This window comes from Colius striatus, chromosome 15 (genome assembly GCF_028858725.1).
Source record: "Colius striatus isolate bColStr4 chromosome 15, bColStr4.1.hap1, whole genome shotgun sequence".
Lineage (NCBI taxonomy): Eukaryota > Metazoa > Chordata > Aves > Coliiformes > Coliidae > Colius > Colius striatus.
The window spans coordinates 2,964,474-2,987,495 of NC_084773.1; the positions used below are offsets into that span (position 1 = coordinate 2,964,474).

General features: G+C 42.8%; 1 protein-coding gene across 7 annotated transcripts in view; it reads left to right on the forward strand.

Annotated features, from left to right (window-relative positions):
* HDAC11 (histone deacetylase 11) overlaps positions 1-23,022 on the forward strand; it is a 55,939-nt gene that overhangs the window by 19,608 nt on the left and 13,309 nt on the right. For 3 of the 7 annotated variants that reach the window (XM_062007977.1, XM_062007978.1, XM_062007979.1), the window contains exons 3-5: positions 10,488-10,636; positions 13,615-13,715; positions 18,760-18,876. In XM_062007977.1, coding sequence (XP_061863961.1) covers positions 10,570-10,636; positions 13,615-13,715; positions 18,760-18,876 — 285 coding nt within the window. In that variant the 5' untranslated portion in view covers positions 10,488-10,569. The other 4 variants (XM_062007976.1, XM_062007980.1, XM_062007982.1 and 1 more) reach the window with 3 other exon arrangements.

A 23,022-nucleotide genomic window follows, 5' to 3' on the forward strand; every position in this document is an offset into this window, starting at 1 on the left:
AGGAGTTTGTTTTGCAGTTCAGACTCAGGGACCCACCTTCAAATGGATCTGCACAAGTCGATCTCTTGAACTTTAAAGAGACCAATCACATGAGGAGACTGAAATTCTCTCCAGAAGATCGAGGCTTTTGAGTCAGTTTCAAACTGGACCCCTGTTAAAACACAGCGTTTCTCTTTGGAAGGCAGCCTGTCTCCCAGAAGGGCTTTTTAAGATTTTCAACATGAGATGAACGATCTCCTGGATGACAAAGAGCATGTTAAAGAGTCCAATCCCTGAGAGCTAATAGGTTGCTGGTTATTTATGATAACAATGATATGCCTGTGCTTTCAAGTATGCAGCAATTAATACACTCCCTTACCACAGCACTCCAGCGTTATCCATAATGGTGTCAAAACCAGTCAGGTTGCACTCTGTCTCAGCAGAAGCAAAATGAAGGTATAATGAGAAAGCATTTCCTCTGTCTTGGGAAAATAGAGCTATCCATTGAGAAATAACACTGGTATACTCCATGAGCTGGGTTGCAGTTGCTCTGTTTTCTCACTTTTATGGTGAATTTGGGACATAATCTTGAAGGATTCTAAGAAATTTAGAGAATGGATGGGTTCTGTATGATCTATAACTACTTTCTGCTTGTGATGGGTATGTGTGTTTATTCTAAGAGACTTAGATCATCCTCTCCTATTGGCTGATGACTTATGCTTGTTGCCTCGCTTTTCGTATTGGTAGAGGTTAGAAATCAGCAGAACTTTTAAAGGAGACATCTTTGAGCCAGAAGTATGAATTCAGCTGTTCCAGAACCCTTTGGGAATGCATATTAATTTAGAAGTTTAGTATTTGTTGGAGTCTCATTTTCCTCTTTTTAAAATAAAAATATTTCACTTAGATGATTGAAAATACCATTTCAGGACAGACTGAACTAGTGACAAATGTCACTTTGTTTTAAATACTACCATGTTGTAGGAAGGTTATGTGAGCCCAAATTTTCTTCAAAAAAGTTATTTTCAGAGTGACTATGTAGTGGTTTAGCCCTGGCTGGGTGCCAGGTGCCCACCAAAGCCACTCCATCACTCCCTAACCTTGACTGCACAGGGGAGAGAGGAGTATAACAAAAGGCTCTGGGGTTGAGGTAATGACAGGAAGATCACTTAGCAATTACCACCACAGGCAAATGAAATCAACTTTGGGAGAGTTGCTTTGATTTATGAACAATCAAAACAGATCAGTAAAATGAAACTAAAAAACCCTGAATCATAAGACACCTCCCCCTTCCCATCCCTTCTTCCTGGGACTCTCTGCCCCTGATTGGCACAGGAGCATGGGGAATGGGTGTTACAGTCAGTCCATCACAGATGGGCTCTGCTGCTGCCTCCTCTCAGGGGGAGGCCTTCTCACACTTCCCACTGCTGCAGTCTGGGGTCTCTCCCATGGAAGATAGTCCTCCACAAACTGCCCCAATGTGAGTCTCATCCACAGGGGGAACAGTCCTTCAGGTACTGACTGCTCCAGTGTGGGTCCCCCATGGGGTCACAAGTCCTGACAGCAAACCTGCTCCAGCATGAGCTCCTCTCTCCACAGGTTCCCAGGTGCTGCCAGGAATTTACCTCAGCATGGGCTTCCCACAGGGTCACAGCCTCCCTCGGGCACTTACTGCATTTCCTGACTAATACTGAAGAAATCTTGTTGTTGAGGCCCATTCAAAACAGTTCTTCTTTTGGGTTACTCTATTATAAAGAAAGTTCACAAGCTGACTGTAACCTGGTATATGTGTCCTCCAGAAGCCCAGGAGGCTCAGGAAAGCTTGTGTTTCTTGTTAGCTGCAGGGGACATAGTTGCTATTTTGTTCACAGCATCCATAGGCACAGAACGTCCATCCTGCCATTTTATTCCCAAGAACTGGCTCTCTTGTGCAGTCCCCTTTACCTTGCTTCTCTTTACAGCAAAACCAGCTTTTAGAAGAATCTGAGTTAATCTTTTCCTCATCTCAAGCACTTGTTGCCCCACACAATGATGTCATTGATGTATTGTAGATGTTCAGGGGCATCACCTTTTTCCAGCACAGTGTGGATTAGTACATGACAAATAGTAGGGCTGTGCTTCCACCCCTGGGGTAGTTGATTCTTCTCTGGAGAGCATATCGGCACTGAGGTGCCATTCAGTCCTGGGTTTTATGCTGACCCAACAGAAATACTTTTAAGTAACTACTACAGAAGCTCTGAGGTGAAAATATTTGGTCCCACTGAAATTCTTGATAGCCTGGGAGTGAGTGTATTGCTGGGAAGTGTCACACCACAGTTGAAAGCATTTTGAGCTGTTAACTGCAGCTTTCTAACCAAAGGCACTCTGTGCTGCCTTTACCATGTCAAGATTGTTTCTGAGATGTGAAAATATTCGTCTTGGAATGTTTCGCTCTGCAGTTTCCTCTTTTGTTTTGGGGCAGCAGAAACGTGTTGGGCTCCCCCATGTGCGCACTGGGGTGTGTTATCCTGCTCTCAGGTGGGGAAGCAGAGTATCTGCTTTTCCTGGTAAAGCAACTGGAACTTTTATTCATTTATTTATGTACTCATGTTAATCTACTTAGTATTGATGATATGGTTAAAACATTCTTTTTCATCCGTTTCTTCACTGACTCAGTTACAAGTTTAAGGTCATAGCTGCCCTTAAAGCCCAGTATGATCTACAGCTCAGGCCTTCTACTTTTCTCTCACAAGAAATGCATCAACTTTTAAGCTGGGAAAAAGGGCACCTAGCAAGTGATGGTTGTCTGACAGAAGGTCTTTAGCTGACATTAAATCTTCCACACGTTATCTGGTTTATGGGCAAAATTCAAAACCTTATGATTCCTTTTTAGATTGCATGAACCTGGGTTCACTTTTCAGCTGTTAATGAGACAACTTCTCTGTGTAAATTGGGCATAAGGTTTGGTAATATGGCTTCTCAAGTTCTTCTCCTGAAGCTTGAAAATTAAGAATGGGAAACTAACTTTTCTCCTTGGTTCATATGTATCATCATTGTATTTTACCAACAGTGAGCAATTTTTCCCTCAAAGAAAAGCCTGGGGTGTTAAGGGGCATTTCTTCTGCACCACCCCTCACAAAGGAAGAGAGAGATCTCAACAGTCAGCCTGGATTTGTTTTGGTACCAGGGAGCTCCCCTAACCCTGGTAGTTCAGCTGGAGTGCAGCTTCTGTTACAGGGTCACCAGACTGAGCCTGTTTGGAGTCCAAATGTGGAATCAGATTATGGACAGCCCAAGAACTTTCAACATTGCTGGTGCTGTAAAGCACTTTGGGTTTTCTAGGGAAAGCAGCAAAAGGAATAAAGGAAACACTCAATGGGTTGAAAGTAGCAGAAACAGCACATAGACAGGAAATCTGGAAGCTGCTGGGATTGCAAGTTATTTCTGTTTGCATCAAGGCTGAATTTAGACCTATGAAGGGGAGGAAGGGGGGAGCTCAGGCACGTTGCAACACATTAAGAGGAAATGTAATGAACAATCAAATGAAGGATTGCACTCCATTCTCTATGAACATCAGAGCAGATCAGAGGCAATGTCTGATGGATTTAAAGGAGAAAAGGCTTTAAAGCAAGCCTTGTGATGGCTATGGCAGGAAAAACAGATCTCTGAATGTTGCTTTTGTTCTGTGTGACATGTGGCCTAGACCTAGAGTTCAGTGATGAGGTCTGAACCACGGCAGTTTCAACAGGAAGATCCCAACGTGGAAGAGCCAAGGAGCTGTTCATTTGCTTTCTAAAGCCCCTGATTAATGTCTGGATGGCAATGCAGGCTCAACTGGCAACGCCTATAAAGCATGGGAAAGGGTCCTACTGGGAATTGTCTTTCCCCATGACCCAGGAAAGATCAGGATCGTTCCATCTGCATCTCTGAAGGTGAGACAATAAAGATGATGCTGACTTGCCCCTTTCTTCCCTCACAAGAGCTGTGCTTCCCCTCAGGAATGATGGCTCTTCATTTCTAAGAGATAAGAAAGAGGGTCAGAACATTGTAGGAGCAGCAAATACTAACTTGTTGAAGTATTGAGGCCTGAGCATCAGGCCTCGAACCAAAGCTGACCTCTAGATGAACCTCCCAACCAAATGTGTATAAAATTAGGATCTGATCATTAGTGGAGTATGTGTGATCATTAGTGAAAGGTGTAGCTTAGACAGAATGTAATTATTCATGAAGATAAGTGTCATGAGAATAGAGTTCTTTCCTTGTTTAGAAGCAGACTGTCAAGGGCAGGAAAACCAGGTGACCAGCCTTGTTTGGAAGTATGTGCTCAAAGCCAAGCAGATATAGAAACTCCCTTGGTTCCTCCCTGAACCCTGGCCAGGCTTCAGGTGGCATCTCAACAAAGGGTGAAACCAAATGTTCCTGCATTTGACATTATGTAACCTGTTTATTGAACTCCATAAGCTGGACCCTGTTGCAGTGACTTTGGAGATCTCCTCTATGAGAGGACACACTGTGTAGGAGCTCCCAATTGCCAGGTCAGGCTCTCCAGATCCTTGCTGCAACTGGAGCTCCCCAGCCACTGTGGAGCTGGATGGTGGGAAAGTATTACAGCAACTAGTGATGTATCTTTCTTAATCACCATAGCTAACCTTATGTAGTAATGATTAGCTGCATTACTTATTCTCTGTGCTGCTTTAAACTAAACTTGCAGCATTATTTCACTTGTTCTCTTATTGTTTTAAATGTAAGTAAAATTAAGGTTATATCCTTTTTGTTTGATGTCTGTGTCCTTTGTGCATTAGCAAAACACACATTGGTGTCATGGACAGGATCAGAACAAAATGTTGCTCTTTAAATCTAAGTGTAATCATAGAATCATTTCAGCTGGAAGAGACCTTTAAGCTCGTGGAGAGCAGCCTTTGTCCCAGCCCTATCAACCACTAGACCAATTCCCTCAGTGCAACATCCACCCTGTCTCTGAAACCCCTCCAGGGACAGTGACTCCAGCACCTCCCTGGGCAGCCCCTTCCAATGCCTGACAGCCCTTGCAGCAAAGAAATTCCTCCTCAGACCCAGCCTAAACCTCCCCTGATGCAACTTGAGGCCGTTTCCTCTTTTTCTATTGCTTGTCACTAGGGAGAACAGATCAACCCCTGTGTTACTACAGCTTCTTTTTAGGTAGTTGTACAGAGTGAGAAGGTCTCCCCTGAGCCTTCTTTTCTCCAGGCAAAACAGCCCCAGATCCTTCAGGCTTTCCTCATCTGAGACATGCTCCAAACCCTTTCCTAGCTTGGTAGCCCAGCTCTGGATCCTCTCCGGCACCTCCATGTCCTTGTAGAGAGGGGCTCAAAACTGGACACAGTGTTGGAGGTGCAGCCTCACCAAAGACGAGTCCAGGGAAATGATCACCTCCCTGCTCCTGCTGACAACACCGCTCCTGATCCAGGTCAGGATGCCCTTGGCCTTCTTGGCCACCTGGTCATGCTGCTGGCTCATGTTCAGCCTTTGTCAGCCAACACTCCAGATCCCTCTGTGCCTGGCAGCTTTCCAGCCACTCCTCCCCAAGCCTGTAGCCCTGCTTGGGGTTGTTGTGGCCCAAGGGCAGGACCCAGTCGGTCTGCAATTCTCAGGTGTTTCAATCTAATGTGTTACAACCATGCAGGGGTTCTTCTTCATCATGTGAGATGGGAATGATCAGACACCAATATGATGTGCATCAACTCCAACCTTATTGCCACATAATTATCACTTATATACTTTTCCAACTGGTGTGTACGTGCTACAGTCCATGACAATTAGTTCATACTAAGGATCACACGCTATGGATGAAGCTTCAAAGTTTCATTTTTGTAACAACTTAGACACCAACCTCATTGTGCTTAAACACCAACCTTATTGTGCTTAAATATCACCCCATCTATTTGGCCTTCAGTCAGTTTCTCTCACACTAGACTGTGGTTATGCTGACCTTACATTTTGCTTAACTTTACACTACTGTTAGTTACATATATTACAATTTGTTAGTCACATACATGCGATCACACAATGTTTAATTGAATGCTCTATTCTATCTTCTAACAGTGCTTAATTGAATGCTCTATCCTGTCTTCTTGCTTTGACCTTGCCTCCATTACAGTCTGCAGTTTTGGTTTCCTCCCTGCTCAAGCTTGCTGTCACATAGGCATTCTTTTCTTTTTCTGCTGCTGAAGGCGATTCAAAGATGAACTGCTGACTTTGTCTTTGTCTAACTCCATAACGTTCATTATAGCCCAGGCCCCAACATAACCAGTGTGTGAGTGTGTGTGAAAGGTTTTAACCCCCTTCTAGTGTTCTATGTGTGAGGAAATCTCTGTGTGTCATTATTTTCTAATGTTGTTCAAGAGACAATCTAAAACTGATGGTAACATGTCACTGAAAGGTCAGGTCACAATCCAGCTCCCTGTGGTACAAGAGGAGGAAAATGTCACAGCTAGGCAGAACTGAGGAGCAGGTGTTCTCATCTGATTTCTGGTGGCACAAAAAGGAAGGACTAAGCAAACTTTCCCCTTGGAGAAGTGCAGGTGTCATAGTTTAGATGCAAATGATGGATGGGAAAGCACACATGAAAAGCAATTTACAACACCCAACCAATATGGAAACTGCAAGTGTATTGTTAATTTCACTTTAAAAGTTAATGTCAGTGAAAGTGAAATAGCAACACATTATATTTGTATGTTGTTAACCAAACAACACTCCAACTCTAATTAAGCACCAAGTATTAAGTAGTTGGCAACAAGGAATAAGAGGCAGATGTGGTGCACCAAGGGCCAGAGCAAAAAGAAATGTTAATTAAATCATGTCAAAGGGATGGAATAATTTGAATGAAATGTTTTGAATGAAATTCACAAGGGCAGGTGTAGAGTCTTGTATCTGGGAAAGAATCACCCCATGTACCAGTACAGATTGGGGAATGAACTGTTAGAGAGCAGTTTAGGGGAAAGAGACCTGGGGGTGCTGGTGGACAGCAGGATAAGCATGAGCCAGCAACGTGCCCTCCTGGCCAAGAAGGCCAATGGCATCCTGGGCTGGGTTAGAAGGGCTGTGGGCAGTAGGTCATGAGAGGTTCTCCTCCCCCTCTACTCTGTCCTTGGGAGACTGCATCTGGAATATTGTGTCCAGTTCTGGGACTCTCAGTTCCAGAAGGACAGGGAGCTGCTGGAGAGAGTTCAGTGCAGGGACACAAAGGTGCTGGAGTGGAGCATCTCCCTTGTGATGAAAGGCTGAGGGAGCTGGGGCTCTGCAGCTTGGAGAAGAGACTGAGGGGCGACCTCATTAGTGTTTAGAAATTCATAAAGGGTGGGTGTCAGGAGGCTGGAGCCAGGCTGTGCTCAGTGATGGCCAGTGACAGGACAGGGGCAATGGGAACAAGCTGGAACAGAAGAGGTTCAAAGAAATAGAAGGAAAAACCTGTTCCCTGATGAGGTGAGGGAGCACTGGCAGGGGCTGCCCAGATGGGCTGTGGAGTCTCCTTCTCTGGAGACCTTCCAACCCAGCTGGGTGAGTTCCTGTGTGCCCTGCTCTAGGTGGTGCTGCTCTGACAGGGGGGTTGCACTGGATGAGCTTTAAAGGTCCCTTCCAACCCTTGTGATTCTGTGATTCTGCTTTATTGGGATAACAGTCTCATGCTGCTAAATAAATACCAGGATAAAAGTCCAAGCATCCATCAAAACTGAATGCCAAGGCAGAGCCAGCACACTTTAAGGAGAATTGCATTTATAGACATTTATAGATTGCATTATATAACTCTTATAGAGAGACATTACTCCTTGTGAGGAAAGAACGCTTCTGTACATTCATCTGGCTGTGATGGATATTGCTGGTATTGATGGGCTGTTTTTCAGGATGGTATTATTGATTTTGCTGTACAACTCCATAAGAAGTGCTTTTTGTATATATTCAGGAAGGATTAGTGAAGTAGATTTAGAAACTGGCTTTTTGCTTGAAACTAGTTGATTTTTCTAGTGTGCCTGAATGTAGGGATGGTGAATCCTAGGGTGAATCTTGACCTGACAACGTTAGTGGGAGTTCTGCTGCCAAGTTAAGTAATACCACCGTTGTTTTCCTCCTCCTGGTGCTGACCTGCTGTGTCTCTTCACCTGCTGTTATCTTGTTAATTTCATTTTATAATGAGAATTCAATTTTCCTATCCAAGGCTTGTGCTGAATTGCTTTGAGGCCCTTAATAACGTCGCGACAGGAGCTCATGTAAAAACCTGGTCACTGGAGTTGAGTTTTTCTCATTCCTACAGTATTTGATCAAGTTCCCTTGATCAAATGCCTTCTTTATTTGATCTTGTATCACCCTGTTTTGTATCACCTTCCCCAGGGCCGTGACAGCGCTTCCCGCACACAGCTCTCTGCGAGCCGCCTGTCCTTGTCTCCCGCCCAGGAGTGCCACAAGGCCCGAGCGAGCTGCGACCCCCGAAGCGCGGGCAGCGGCTGCGATCAGCGGCTCCGGGCAGCGGCTGCGATCAGCGGCTCCGGGCAGCGGCTGCGATCAGCGGCTCCGGGCAGCGGCTGCGGGCAGCGGCTCCGGGCAGCGGCTGCGGGCAGCGGCTCCGCGCAGCGGCTGCGGGCAGCGGCTCCGGGCAGCGGCTCAGCCCCGCGCCGGTCCCGCCGCCTCCGCGCCCCGCCCGGCCCTGCCGCTCCGTGTCTCCGCCCCGCGGCGGGGCGGGGCTGCCGGTGCCGGCCGCGGGGCAGCCCGGAGCCTGCGCGGCCAGGCCAGCGCGCCCGCGGAAGGCGGGGGGATGTGAGTAGCGCGCCGGGCGGTGCGGCGCGGGTGCGGCGCGGGCGCGGGCGGGGGCTCAGCTGGCGGGGGCGGCTTCTTCGGGGGAGGGCGGGGAGTGGAGGGCCCGTGCCCTGCGGAGGCCAGCCCGGCTGTGGGGCCCGTGTCCCGCCCATACCCGAAGGCAGGGCCGCAAGGTGCGTGCGGAGAGCGGCGGGGGCGGTGGCCTGGGGCTGCGGCAGCGCCGCTCCGACCGCGCCGGACCCGGCCGGTCCTGCCCGCTTTCACCCCTCCACGACCCTAGCCGCGGCAGGTGAGCGGTTTGGGCCGCCTGCCGTCGGCTGGCATCAGGGCCATGCTGGAGGGAGCGCAGGGGGCAGCTGCTCCGCTCCCTGCCAGCCCGCTGTGTAGGCAAGGCGCGGGCCGCGGGGAGCAGCGCCCGGAGGACACCCCGGGGAAACGTCCCCTCCCCGCAGCATCGAGGCCATGCTGCCAGGCAGGGCAGGAACCGGGGCCGGGGAGAGCGCATCGCGTGTACAAAAGCTGCCTTTTACTGCGGGGAGGGAGGAGGGAAGGATTCAGGGAGCCTTGGCTCTGGTGTGGGTGATGTGTGGGCATCAAGACTGCTGGCTCTGATGAAAAGCCTCCATTGTCGTCGTGCTTGGTGGGTTTTTGTGTTTTGTTTTAAACTGAATTTTCAAAGGCTATTTTTGTGCATAATAAGTCTGGAAATAAGAGTTTTTCTGTTTGTATTATTAACCTGAGAAAAGACCTTCCTGTTTGCTCAGTGCGTTGCAAAGACTTTTGCAAACTTCAGGTAAATTTCAAAGAGCAAGAGAGGTCTCAGTCTGTGTCAGTAACGCGGGGCTTGGGGCAGAGAAGGGAGCCTGGTGGAACAGGCTGAGGTGAGCACGGAGTCTGGCCAGCTGGGGACCCGTGTGTGCACACAGGTGTCCCCCGAATGCTCCATGTGTGCCTTTGTGAATGCAGAGCGCAGCATTGCTTGTGGTTTCTGTCAGCAGGTGGTGAAGGAGGGCTCTGAGCTGGACAGGCTCTCTCTCCTTGTCTTTGATGAATACAAGAATTTGGAGGGAGCGCAAAGAGAAGTATTGGTTAAAGGTTACAGGTGTGAGATCTAGAGTTGAGAGTATGTCCTGTGATCAGATGGTATTCAGATACAAAAACAAGACTCTTTACTTATGCTGAGCTGGCCACAAAATAATCTCTTGCTGCTAGGAAGTGGCCCTAGAAATCTTTCCAACCTTGTGTTGTTAGAAACATCATGTGGCTTTATTTTTCGATTGTGCTTTGGTACAGACTTCAAAATGTGAGTCTAGTAATGTCACTGTTGAAGACAATGTTCTCTGTGAAATGGGATACACCTTCTAAGGTAGAGGTGCTGCTTGATGAACTTGGGAAGGTGAGGGGAGAAAAGCAAATGTTTGAATTGATGTCTGCAATGAACTCCATATGCATAATTCATTAATGCACATTATTCAGTTATTCTCTTTTTCCCCACCACTGGTTAATTCAAGAGTTGAACTATACCCGTTAGTAGTGGGGGATGTTGCTTTCCCTGACCCCACTGCTGAAGAGCAGTTCAACAGCCAAGTGCTTCCTTCAGTAACTGTTGGAAACAGCATCTTCAGGAATCGTCCCTAATGTAGACTTTAATAAGGACTCCAATTTGAGGTTTTAGTGATAAACTTTCAGCTTTGTAAACAGTTGCTAAAGATGATGACCACTTTGGTTTATTTTTGCTTTTCAAGGCCTCACAGAACCGAGCTCTACGAGGCTCCTCCACCAGCATGTTGGCCTATCGTATATTCTCCAGACTACAACATCACCTTCATGGGACTTGAGAAGCTGCATCCATTCGATGCAGGGAAATGGGGGAAAGTCATCAATTTCCTGAAAGGTAAAATAACAGAAGGCATCTCTTAGACAAATGTTTGTACAAAAGCTAATAGCAACTATGTAGTTAGTAGTCAGTGCAGACACATTAATAATTGCCAACAGAGTGACTGTACATCTTCATTGCTCACTGTGTAGACTTAAGCTACTTTCTTTAACCATATTTGGAGTGCTTTAGTATCCTTATATATTATATATCCTTATATGTTTGCAGACTTAAATCTTAGCAAGTTAAATCAACTGTAAGATTTCTGAGGTGGATTGGATATTGTGTGTTACACATTGTTGAAGATCTTGTCTATGAAATTGTAACATTAGAGCAAACATCCTACACCAGGGCTTTTTAATGCAGAGGTTTGTTTCACAGTCCTTTGAAAATGTATTTTCTATCCCACTCCAATAAATAAACCCACAGTTTTGGTTTCAGCTCTGTCATGCTGCCTGTGCAGAGCGAAACTTAGAAATATGATTGAAAATTCAAGCTCATTAAATGATTTGCTCTTCCCAGAGGCAAGAATAATACTAGTCAGAGGAACTAGTTTTGTTCATTTCAGTCTAGCCCAGAGCTTTACAAGACTGTGAGTAAAAAGGAAGAAGGAGAAATATGAGCATACTAATGTCTTACAACATCTTAAAATATTTCTGGTCTTTGTGATTTGAATGAAAGCATGAAGTGAGCAGAATTTCATTGCTTGGTCTTTGTAAGATATGTTTATGTGTGATATCTAAGAGGTGTTTCCACTTCTTGACTTTCAGCCTAGCTTGAATGCTAGAGCCTTGTGGCTGTAGCTCATTGTGCTGCATTTAGATACTTAATGATTCAAACACTTTCCTTCAGTTTTAGATTAATGTTTGAGAACAATGTTTCCTCTAAATTTATTCTCTAGGACAGCTCCCGTTTGCAGATCTAGTTTCTTCTTTCTTTGGAGGACCAAGTCTGAGTCTAAAACAGAACACAGACTTCCTGGAAAGTCCTTCCTATGTTAGCTGCAACCTGAGTTGCAGTTTGAAGTACTGTACACAACTTCCTATAGCCTTGTGCTTCCATTGCTTTACATTTGGTGTAGCAAGAACTGAAGCAATCTTTGTGGCTTGTGACAGTACAGGTGTTAATGATGGGATATAACCTAGTTATTCAACTTGGATTGCAGTCTACTGGCAAATCCTGCTTTTCAGGCTGAAGGCTAAGTGCAGGCTGTGTAAATCCATTCTTATGATATTAGTGTAATAATATTTGGGAAAAGCTTTGAGCTGCCTCTGATGAAAGGCAGAGCTTTTTGTGGTGGTGCTCATTATTGCCATTTAAATTGGAAGATATAGGCAAAAGTACATTAAGGAAACACAAATGTAAGAACAAGGATCAGGGCCTGTAGAATCTTGGCATCTCTGCATCTAAAGTTTAAGCTTGTTTACCAAGTTGAAAAAAAAAGTCTCTTTTTCTTGCCAAGACAAAGGTTGTCTGAGAGCCAGACCTCTTCCATTTCTGTGAATTTATTAATGACCCCTTCAGCTTATGATCTTTTGCAGTTAAATGTTGCATTTCTGACTTGAGGCTACCTTGTTTTCCTTTAACCTTGGTTAAATGAGTTTTACCACTCCATTTAAAGTAGCTGAGTTTTGGATCTTTCCTCTGACAACCCTAAGGTTTGGTGACTTTGTTCATAATTAATCAAAAACTTGCCTTTCTGCTCCTTCTCTGTATTAACTCTTTTTCTCTAGCTCTTTTCTGTGTGGTGTGTCCACTCTTTACTCTCAGTCTTTCATAGAAAATTAGTTTTCTCAATCACTTTACTGTCCTTGCTTTGTAAAGGAGAGAGAAGCCAGGGGACACCCCAGGCCACTCTTGGTTTTCTCTGGCTCTGTAGCAGTCTCTGGCAACAGCTGATCCCTATCATCACCAGGGAAATCACCAGTGAAAATCTTTCTACACTTACCTTCTTCCTCAAGAATTATACTGTTTTCAATTTGGCTTTCTGTCTGACACCAGTGAATGAATGAAATGTTTCTCCAACCTCAGCTGGGAGAAACATAAACTTGCCAAAACAAATATTGTTGCAGGTGCTGTTGTGGTATAACACTTCAGAACAAAATCTCTCACATTTGTGAGATGTTTTCTTCCTCCTCAAAGTATAAAATTGGAGAAAAGGTAGAGTCTTAGATGACTGCAGCCTTCTGCACAGTAATTAAATGTCAAAATTAACCTAGGAAGATGAGCGCACTGCCTCACATTTATCATTGGTAGTGGTCATATGCAAAGCAGTGTTGGTTTCGTGCACTGCTTAGCTTTTCTCAGTGGACTCGAACTTTCTGGCATGTGTATCCAGATGTATGCATTCAAACATGTAATCTCTGATCACATTCTGAAATCTTGGAGTGATATTTTGTAATTTGCTCTTACAAAACTGGATTTTTAAACTATGTTTTGGTTTCTAAGGGGAAGAATTAATAGCTGGTCATGGTATCTTTTGTAATGAAGTGTGAGCATTCCCTTCCATGACCATCCAAGCAGTTATTTTGGTTTGAATTTTGGTTATTTTTATTACTCTTCTCTGATTTAGGGAATTAAATACTAACATCAACTGTGAAATTTCTTAAAGCAAGCTATAGAATGGTGACTATTTGATGTTATGAGCACCAGAATTTCCCCAGTGTATCAAGCCCTAAACTGGAAGGACTCTTGTAATCCTTTTGTATCTGTCCATCCTCTGCCACTACCTGTGTTTTCTTTCAGTTTAAACAAGAAGTTACCATGATTGCACTAGGAAAACTTTCTGTAAACAATATCATATACACAGTACCTTAATAGCTTACATGTATGAGGGGATATATTTGGAACTGCTGAGTAAACAAAAGTTGTTTCAGTGAGTTTACATTACCGATGAAGTTACTACGTCAAGGTCAAAGTGGTTTCTTTGGCAGGGTGGAATATGGGAACTTAAATGATAATGTGCAGTGACAAGTGTTATTTCTCTCCTGTTCCAGAAGAAAAACTAATTGCAGATGACTTGATTGTACAGGCACGGGAAGCTACTGATGAAGATCTCTTGGTTGTTCACACAAGGCGCTACCTTAATAAATTAAAGGTACTGTACTTATTAATGTGCTTTTCAAGCGAGCTATCTACAATTAGAGTCAAAGGTAACAGATATCTTACTAGATTTATTCTAGAATCAGCTTTTGCAGATTATAGAATGGTGTATTTTGATAACATTTTAATTGAGAATACTGAAAGAAAACCGTGGAAGCATCAGGCAATTCACAGTATAGAGGGGTGGAGGGGAAAGAGAGTCTGCCTTGTTATATAGGTGACCTGAAGTGATGTTTTGGGAAAGTTTAATGAACACAGGAAAATGTTAATGTTTGAGATGTAAATAATATTCTCCTTAGTACCAGGGGTTTAGTCTTCAAAAGTGTTAAGCTTTGATTTACTCTAGTAAAAGAGAGTTCTAAAGTTGAAAATACATTGGAGAGCACTAAAGTGGAGTATTTTATTGGATATCTTTTAATGCACGAATTGCTTTATGGGTCTGGGGCTCGTGTAATCTCAAAAGAGCATCCATGTAGGGATTCAATTGTCTGTTGTGGGGATAAGTGCTGGCTTCATACTTAAACACTACCTGTATTGGTGGAATATAGAGAGATTTCAAAGATCAAAGTAGGGGCGTAACCTTGCATGACCTGTATGTGAAGATTTGTAATACCAGCTCATACAGGATTATATCTTCACTGGGGATAAAGAGCATTTGTTGGGTGTTTCTAAATGAAACATCAATTTCTTAAACTGTAATGTCACTTTAAAACATAAACATTTGAGATCTCTGTTTCTGAACATATTCAGGCATCTGTAGGTGGAATTGGAGAGTAGATAAGTGCAGGTGACATTGCTTTTATTTTGCAACTCTTAAGAGGGCAGAGAAGGAATTTATATGAGAAATAATCTTTTCTTTCATAAGTCAGAATAAGTTATTTTGAGTCATCTCTGCCCTTCAACAGTGAAAGAGTCCTTGTAATGCTATTTCTGGAATGTTTTATTTTTCTGTGTAAAGGATCTATTATTTGTGTGAACTTTTCCCATTCTTACTCCTGTTCTGAGCTCTCTTATGCGTCTTCATTCCGTGCTATAAAGTTACATTCAATTTCAGACATCATTAGATTTGATCTTATTGCAGCTGTTATTGATATTGGGCTTTTAACTCCATGGAGCCACCCACCTCTCTGTACTGAATCACTACTTTGAAGCAGGGTGTAATGTGCATAACTCAGTTTGGAACACCATAATAATATTTTTAGTACCTACAGAATGGTTTCACAGGGAGTTGTCTGCATAACTTGTGTCTTGGTGTTCAAAACCAGTACTGGTGTGTGGATTCAGATGTGTATCTCTCCTTCCTCTCTTGAGGGAATACTTCCTGCAACTGCAGAAACTGGAAAATATATTGATCATGTGTAGTGAGCTGGTGTGACCCACTTGGTTTTGGTAGCAGGGGGGCTACAGGGGTGGCTTTCTGTGAAAAGCTGCTGGAAGCTTCCACTGTATCTGAGGGGGCCAGTGCCAGTCAGCTCTGAGACAGACCCACTGCTGACCGAGGCCAAGCCAAACAGTGATGGAGGGAACACCTCTGGGATTGACATAGTAGAGAAGGGGAGGAAATTGCTGCACAGGTGCTAAAAAAAATCTGCAGCAGAAAAAGAGAGTGAGAATATGAGAACTGTTCTGCAGAGACGTGAAAGTCAGCGGAGAAGGAGGGGAGGAGGTACTCAGGCACTGGAGCAGAGGTTTCCCTGCAGCCTGTGGTGCAGCCCATGGTAAGGCTCTGCCCCTGCAGCCATGGAGGCCATGAGGGAGCAGAGACCCACCTGCAGCTGGGAAGGACCCCATGCCAGAAGGGAGGGGTACTCAAAGGAGACTGTGTCCCTGTGGGAAGGAAGCCCACACTGGAGCAAGTTCCTGGCAGGACTTGGGAACCCGTGGAGAGAGAAGCCTGTGGTAGAGCAGGTTTGCTGTCAGGACTTGTGACCCATGGGGGACCCACACTGGAGCAGTCAGTACCCAAAGGACTGTCTCCATGGGGCAGTTTGTGGAGGACTATCTTCCACAGGAGAGACCCCAGACTGTAGCAGTGGGAAGCACGAGGAGGCCTCCCCCTAAGAGGAGGCAGCAGCATTCCCCTGCCCAGTCCCTCAGTTCATCTTGCTCTCTGCTGTTTCTGTCTGCTCCCTACATTGTACTTTTTTCCTTGCTCAGTTTTTCTTAAACTTGATTGGTAAAAAATTTACAAAGGCTGGTGTTGGTTTACTGTAAAATGGTTGTGTTTAAGGTCATGAGAGCAGAGACATGAATTTCATCACTTTGACCTAAATTTCCACGTGATGTTAATGTGTCAGTAGGAATATACAAAAAATGTTATTTTAAAAGTAATGATCTTTGAGGATGTTTGGAGAAAACTCTGAAAAACAATACTTAGTCCTAGGGAAGGAGGTCTGATGGAGTTCAGTCTCTGCTGTGCACATGCTGTGGGGCATTCTTTGCAGCTAAAGCAAGTAGTGGACCCCTTCAGGGTAAAGCAGCATTCGGTTAACAATGGTTTATTCCTTTCCTTTTAATATTTCCAGCCCATTGGTTTTCAGATTGATGCACCAAAAATTGGGGTTTAGCTGGTTGGTTTTCTGGGGTGTTTCACCTGGCTATCATCTGTTTCTACAAGTGCAGTGCCTTATTCCTAATGATAATAGTGTGTTCATCCATGACTTGGTAACTTCTGTGAAAATTACACACTTTAAGTTCTCCTTTATGTCTTTATCTTAATTTAAACGAAAATGGTACTTTATCTGTTGAAGATGAGCACAAACAGCTTTGTCCCAGGTGTTGGGTTTGTAAATCTGTGATGCTGGGAATAGCTCCAGGAGCTTACAAAAGATGTAAACCCAGTTTAATTTTAGATACTAAAGAACAAAATTGTGTATTTTAAAAAAACCTGATGGACTATTGGCTGTTTTTAAATGCTGAATGCAATGAATGCACAGAGACAGTGCCTCAGAAACTGGGTTTGACTGTGCTGTTTGCATTAATCCAGCATAAAAGCAAATACTTTAGATTTGTCTTCCTAAAACTGGTTTTTCAGTTCAACTTTCAGTCACAGAATCTCAAAGGTTGGAAGGCACCTCTAAAGCTCATCCAGTGCAAACCCCCTGCCAGAGCAGCACCACCTAGAGTAGGTCACACAGGAACTCATCCAGCTGGGTTGGAAGGTCTCCAGAGAAGGAGACTCCACAGCCCATCTGGGCAGCCCCTGCCAGTGCTCTCTCACCTCAACAGGGAAGAAGTTTCTCCTTGTGTTTCTTTGGAACCTCTTCTGTTCCAGCTTGTGTACCCATTGCCCCTTGTCCTGTCACTGGCCATCACTGAGCACAGCCTGGCTCCAGCCTCCTCACACCCACCCTTTATGAATTTCTAAACATGAGTGAGGTCACCCCTCAGTCTCCTCCAAACCGAAGAGCCCCAGCTCCCTCAACCTTTTATCAGAAGGCAGATGCCCCATTCCATCATCTTTATGTCCCAGTGCTGAACTCTCTCCAGCAGCTCCCTGTCCTTCTGGAACTGAGGGACCCAGAACCGCACACAATATTCCAGATGTGGTCTCACAAGGGCAGAGCAGAGTGGGAGGAGAACCTCTCTTGACCTACTGCCCACAGCCCTTCTAACCCAGCCCAGGATGCCATTGGCCTTCTTGGCCACGAGGGCACATTGCAGGGTCATAATTTCAAGTAATTTCTAAAGTCATTTAACCTTACTGAGAGATTTATCATGAAGGAATTAAAGTTGGGATTAATAATACTTTACTTATAGAGTACTGCAGGAATATCCTCATTAAATGTATATGTTGTTGTAGAGTTTGAACTTGAAGAAGGAAAATGAAGAACTCTTGAAGTTGTTTGGATTTTGTTTCATTTAGGTTTGGGGCTTTTTTTAGATGTAACGTCTTGGTGTAGTGTTACTCTTAGCCACATTTAATAACACTGCCTAGTTGTTAATTTGTAGGAGGCACACATTGAAGGACAATACACCTGGTTAAGGGTTAGCCTGATTTCTTTATGCCTGTTAGCAAAACAGGGAGTTAATTATTTTTCATTGAAACTGAAGTTCATACATTGAATTATATGTCCAGCCCACAGGAAGGTGAACTTTTCAGAAGCTTATGATGTTCGATACAGAAATAAATCAAGAGTTAAATGGAGTTGATAATGTGGCTTTACTTACCCTTCTTAGTTACTAAAGAATGTTTATATGATTCTTACACTTCCCTGAACCCAGACCAAGTTTCAATTTCTGTGAAGTTCCATAATTACATGTCTGCAAAACTTTCTAGAGAATCAGTAATTTGATGGCTGAAAGCAAGTATCTACCAAAAGCAATAGTAACTGATGTTCTCATAGGTGCAATTTGAGTGCAAAAAATAGTTCCTAAACAAAAAAAACCTCCCACTCAAAATTTGAAGTTTACATACTGCAAATACTTTGTGTTCTAACCTTTAAATAATTTTCTTGATGATACATTATAACAAAATGTTTCCTTGAAACGTTTTCCAGAAGTGTTTAATATGCTAAATACATTTTAATTGATTCTTCATGCCTAAATTTGTACTGTGTGTTCACTTAAGTGTTTGAACTTCTTAGTTGAGTTGTCTGCCTGTTTGTTTTTCTTTTCTCCTTGGTATATCCTTTTGGCTTGACACAGGAAAAGATATTTTAGGTTTGAACAATATATCAAGCATAGCTTGCTATAAATACTGCTGAAGGACACTCTACAATTCTTCCTCCCAGTCCCAGGGATATTAGATTTTCTGAAACATTGGCTTACTGAAAAATTGCTGATTTATTACCATTTGTTACTAAAATCTGAAAAACCTAGTGATGGTGATTGGTGAATCTCATGGCTAACAACTTGAGGACAACCCTATTTGAAGGTTACCAATAAAGGGCTGTTGTGGTCATCATCTGAAAGTATTACAAATCTTGTAAAGGACCTGTGAGCTTTTTTTCAGTAAATACCAACTGATGAGAGATCTACATGTCATCATTAAGGCAGGCTACACTAATTGGAACTTTTTTTTTCCCCCCTCTTTGTAGTGGTCATTTGTTGTGGCTACAATCACAGAAATTCCACCAGTTGCCTTTCTTCCCAATTTTATTGTTCAGAGAAAAGTTTTGAAACCTCTACGAACCCAGACAGGAGGAACAATAATGGTAAGGTGCTCTTGATTCACTTTTTCTTTGTGTCCAGTCTGAAACATGAGCAAAGTCACTGCTTGTTAGCAACCATCAAGGTGAAGGATGTGCCTGATCTTATGAAGAGGCAGCTTGGGCAAGCAATGATAGGTATTGCAAATACAGAAACTGGACAGTGTTCAAATACAGGCAAATACTAAATGGGAAGCTTTAAAATTGATGATATAGAAGCTATTGTTGAAGCACGTATTTACCAAACAGCCTTGGAACCAAAGTTTGGTTGTTCCTGAGACAACGTTTACATTTTGGAACGGTGTCACCTAGTTAAAGTAACTGCAGTTATTAAAATTGTCTGCATTTTCTATTGTAAATACTACATAATCAGTTCAGCTGAACTCAAGTGAGATGTAGCTTGTTCCACCTTAACAATTTGCTTTCTAATTAGATAAATGAGTGCTTTGGTCAGAGGAGCTGTGTAAGTGTTGCCAGACAGTTCTGTTGAAAATTGCCAGTAGAGACACTGAGGAAGTAAGAGAAACCAGTTAACAGCTGGAGCTAGGAATGAGTTATTTAAAGAATGTATTGAGGAAAATATACCTTCATGATTGTAAACCAGTACTTAGTGGTACTTTTCCTGCCCTTTTTATCATTCCTTATCATTATTAGAACTAGAGTTCAGAAGCAGCATGGTGCTGGGAGAAGATGGTAACAGTCCTGATCTTTCTTTGCAGACACTGAGCTGTAGCAGTTACATAAATGGAAGATCAATAATACTCTCTGAAATAATATTATGTTACAAACAGATCTTTACTACATTTTCACTACTATTCCTGAAGGCAGCTGTTACAGCGGGTGCTTGTGAAAAGGACAGAGGTCCATATTGCTTTTTCTACATCTGTTAGAAGACAGCTATTGAAGAACACTGTTTTGTGGGTTGGCAAACTGTTTAGGATATGTCTGTGCCAGATATAAGAAAGTGATTTATTGCAAATACTAGATGTTAATGGTGAGTGAGACAGGGAGGCCACCAATGAAGAATGAAGTAATGGCATTGTTTTCAGAAGTAGGTTAATAGGTATCTTCCTGCTTCTGCCCACAGAAATGTGGGTGCTTAGTAATCTGCACTGGAAGATTTCTTTTCAAGGTTTCTTCTTTTTCAATGTTTATCTTTTTTGAATATAGCAAGTATTTATTCAAGACATAAGTAACATCACAAGCTCTTCTATGGCTAGTTATTAAAAAGCAATTCAGTGTGGCTTTCAGAAACAATGGAGAAGGTTGAACCTGTTTGAGTCTGACTTATGAGAATGATGTGAGTGAGCCCAAAAGGCTGGTGAAGCACTTCTTCAGGTTTCCTTTAACTTCATGGGGCTGACATGAGTTTAAGTGTTCATACTAGCATTTGTTTGTTTAGTGAATCTGATCACTCTTAATCTCTCTTAGGCTTTGCTGTGGGAAATAATAAGTAGAAAGGCAGTTATCAGATTTTAAGGCAAGATGAAATATCCCACTTTAATATTTACTTTGTTAATGATAGAACTACTTGATGCCTGATTCTTCATCAGACACAAATTGTCAGTTTGGTTCAGAATTTTAGTGCTCTGTTGTTACATCTGTGTCCCATCCAGGTGCTGGATTTGCAAGCGTGTATGTAAAAGTAAATCTCTGCCAGTTGTTTGGCTTGTTACCAAAATGTAACAGATATTTAAATACCTGGAGCTCTTCAGAAAGTTGGAGTATATCATCACATGTCAGCTGTGCTGCATGCAAATTGATGCCTTTTATGATTGATACTGCAGTGTTTATGTAGTGTAGTTCTTCAGGACACTGGGAAGTACTGGGAGTAGTTGGAAAATGTGTGGCTATATCTATGTGTGTTCAGAAAATCTGACTTATGACTGAAGGAAAAGGTGAGAGTCATAATCCTAGCAGAGAAGTAGCAAAGGAAGATTTCCAGGGAGTTTTTGAACATGAGGATCATAGAGGGAAAGATCAGAAAGTCACCTCCTTGATGCTGAAATTGTCTGTGTGAAGTCAGTTAACTGCTGCTTATTGCTCTGAGCTGTTAGATAAAAATGGCCAGTGGTTTCTTCCTAAATCATTACATCAATAGTGAGGCCTCTGTTCTGTACCATGTTTAAATATCCTTGCAGGTTGCTGAGTCTGGTTTTGATTCAGGCTTGAGAGTGGGAAATGGCTTTCTTGTCCAAAATAGAAGTTGTATATATTTTGCCCACCTCAGAACTCTTTTTCTCCAACTAATGTTGTTCTCAATTCTTAAAATCCCATTTCCTAATTCTACTTTACTTCTTCTGTGTTGCTCTGTCTGCTTGGATGTACATGTTATTTAATGTCCAAGGATAGTGAGGTAAGGAAATGTGTGAAAGTGTTTGTACAGTGTAGCTCTGTCTGATGCTTTTGTCGAAGGACAATTTAAATATATGAGTTTGGAAAGAACATGCTATGTTCTGGATAAATCTTTAGGGTTACTGGATTATGGTAATAAGCTAGATATCAGAACCTGCCACCTCTTTTAGTAGGTGCTAACTGGCCAAAGCAGTTATTAGCATCACCCTAATAACAAACCTGCATAAACCACTTGGAGCATTTTCTCATGGTGGTTTCCTCCAGGAGTTGTCTTCTGCAGGAGCTGGAGATCATGCCAAAATGGTTTTACTGCTATCTGTGTTTCTTGCTTTCAAGGCACTGCTGGGAAGTTGGGAGGTAGTTTGACCTTTACTTAAAATAACAAATTCCAAAGCCTGGTGTTACAGACCAGATAAAGGTAGAAAGAATTTTGGTTTTATATGGTTCATATAGTTGAAAGAGCTTAACATTTGTTGGTTGTCACTTCATTTAGTCCTTCAGCATCACCTCAGATTCCTGGCAAGTTCTGTTCTGTGCAGTCAGTAGTGGTTGTTGAGATGAGGGTCTTGACAGTACACATGTGGAAGATCTATTTCTACTTGATTCCAACTAGGCAATACTCTTAAATAGCTTTGTGATGTTTTTCATTGTGCTTGTGTTATCTCCAATTCATAAACCTGTATTCACTAGTTATGGATGGGGACACATGGAAGAGAGAGCCACTAGTTGTCTATTGTTTTTTGTATTGTGCCTCCTGAAATATGGATGACATCTCTGGTCTCTTTTGGACTGATCTTGATACCATATGCTGCTATTTTTTACCTTTTTTTCTTTTTCATTATGGGGAAGGAGGTCTGTGTTCTAAAAGCAGTTTTGATTCATAAGACAACAGAATTTGTACAGTACAAGTCAGAAGTACAATCTTCTGCTGTTCCTCATGGTCCTGTTCATCATGAAAATTTCTGTTGAGTTTCTCTACTTCTTAATGATTTTTCTTTTTAGCAATAAGAGAAGATTAAGTTTTGGTGAGGAATCCCTGAGAAGTCTGCTAAATCACAGATAACGTGCTTTTCCCTCTGACTTCATGGATTTTATACTTCAGCAACTGCAGTCTTCTCTCCAGATCCTGTTTTTATAAGTTAGGGTGTTCCTAACAGGATGATGTTTACTTTCCCAGTAGTTTTCTTAATACTGAATTAGAATTCTTCAAACACAAGTATTGGTGAGGAAGAATTCTCAACTGTCCAAACTCCCTTTCAGATGGGATGTGTGATATGTTCATCTCATGATTACAGAAAAGGGCTTTTGCTCTTTTTTTATTAAATAGCTACTAATATCCTTTTTTTCACATGACACTAAAGGAATACTGCACTTAAACACTTGCTTCACTCTTCCTGGCCAAAATAAGTCAGGTTTTTAAATTAAAATGTCATCATTTAAGCCTTGTGTATCTTTTCTCTGTCCACTCTTCCTCTTCCCTCAATGACATTTGAGTTCAAAAGAGAAATACAAGCAGAGTTCTGTGGAGGGAAAAAGACTGATAATATTATGTACTATGCCTGTTACTTAAAAAATAAATCACAGAATGCTTCCTAGTGGAGCATTTCTCTGTCCCCACCCCTTGCTGAAACTATTTTCATCTGTATCTTCAGGATTTTGAGCTTGCATTCCTCCTATTTTTAAATGAACAGGAAGGATATTTAGAGTTTCTCGCTCATTTTTGACTCTCTCAAACACTTGCGCTTGCCCTTTTTCATTTGTCTGCTAGGGGTCAATGTTCATCTCTGCAAAGCACAG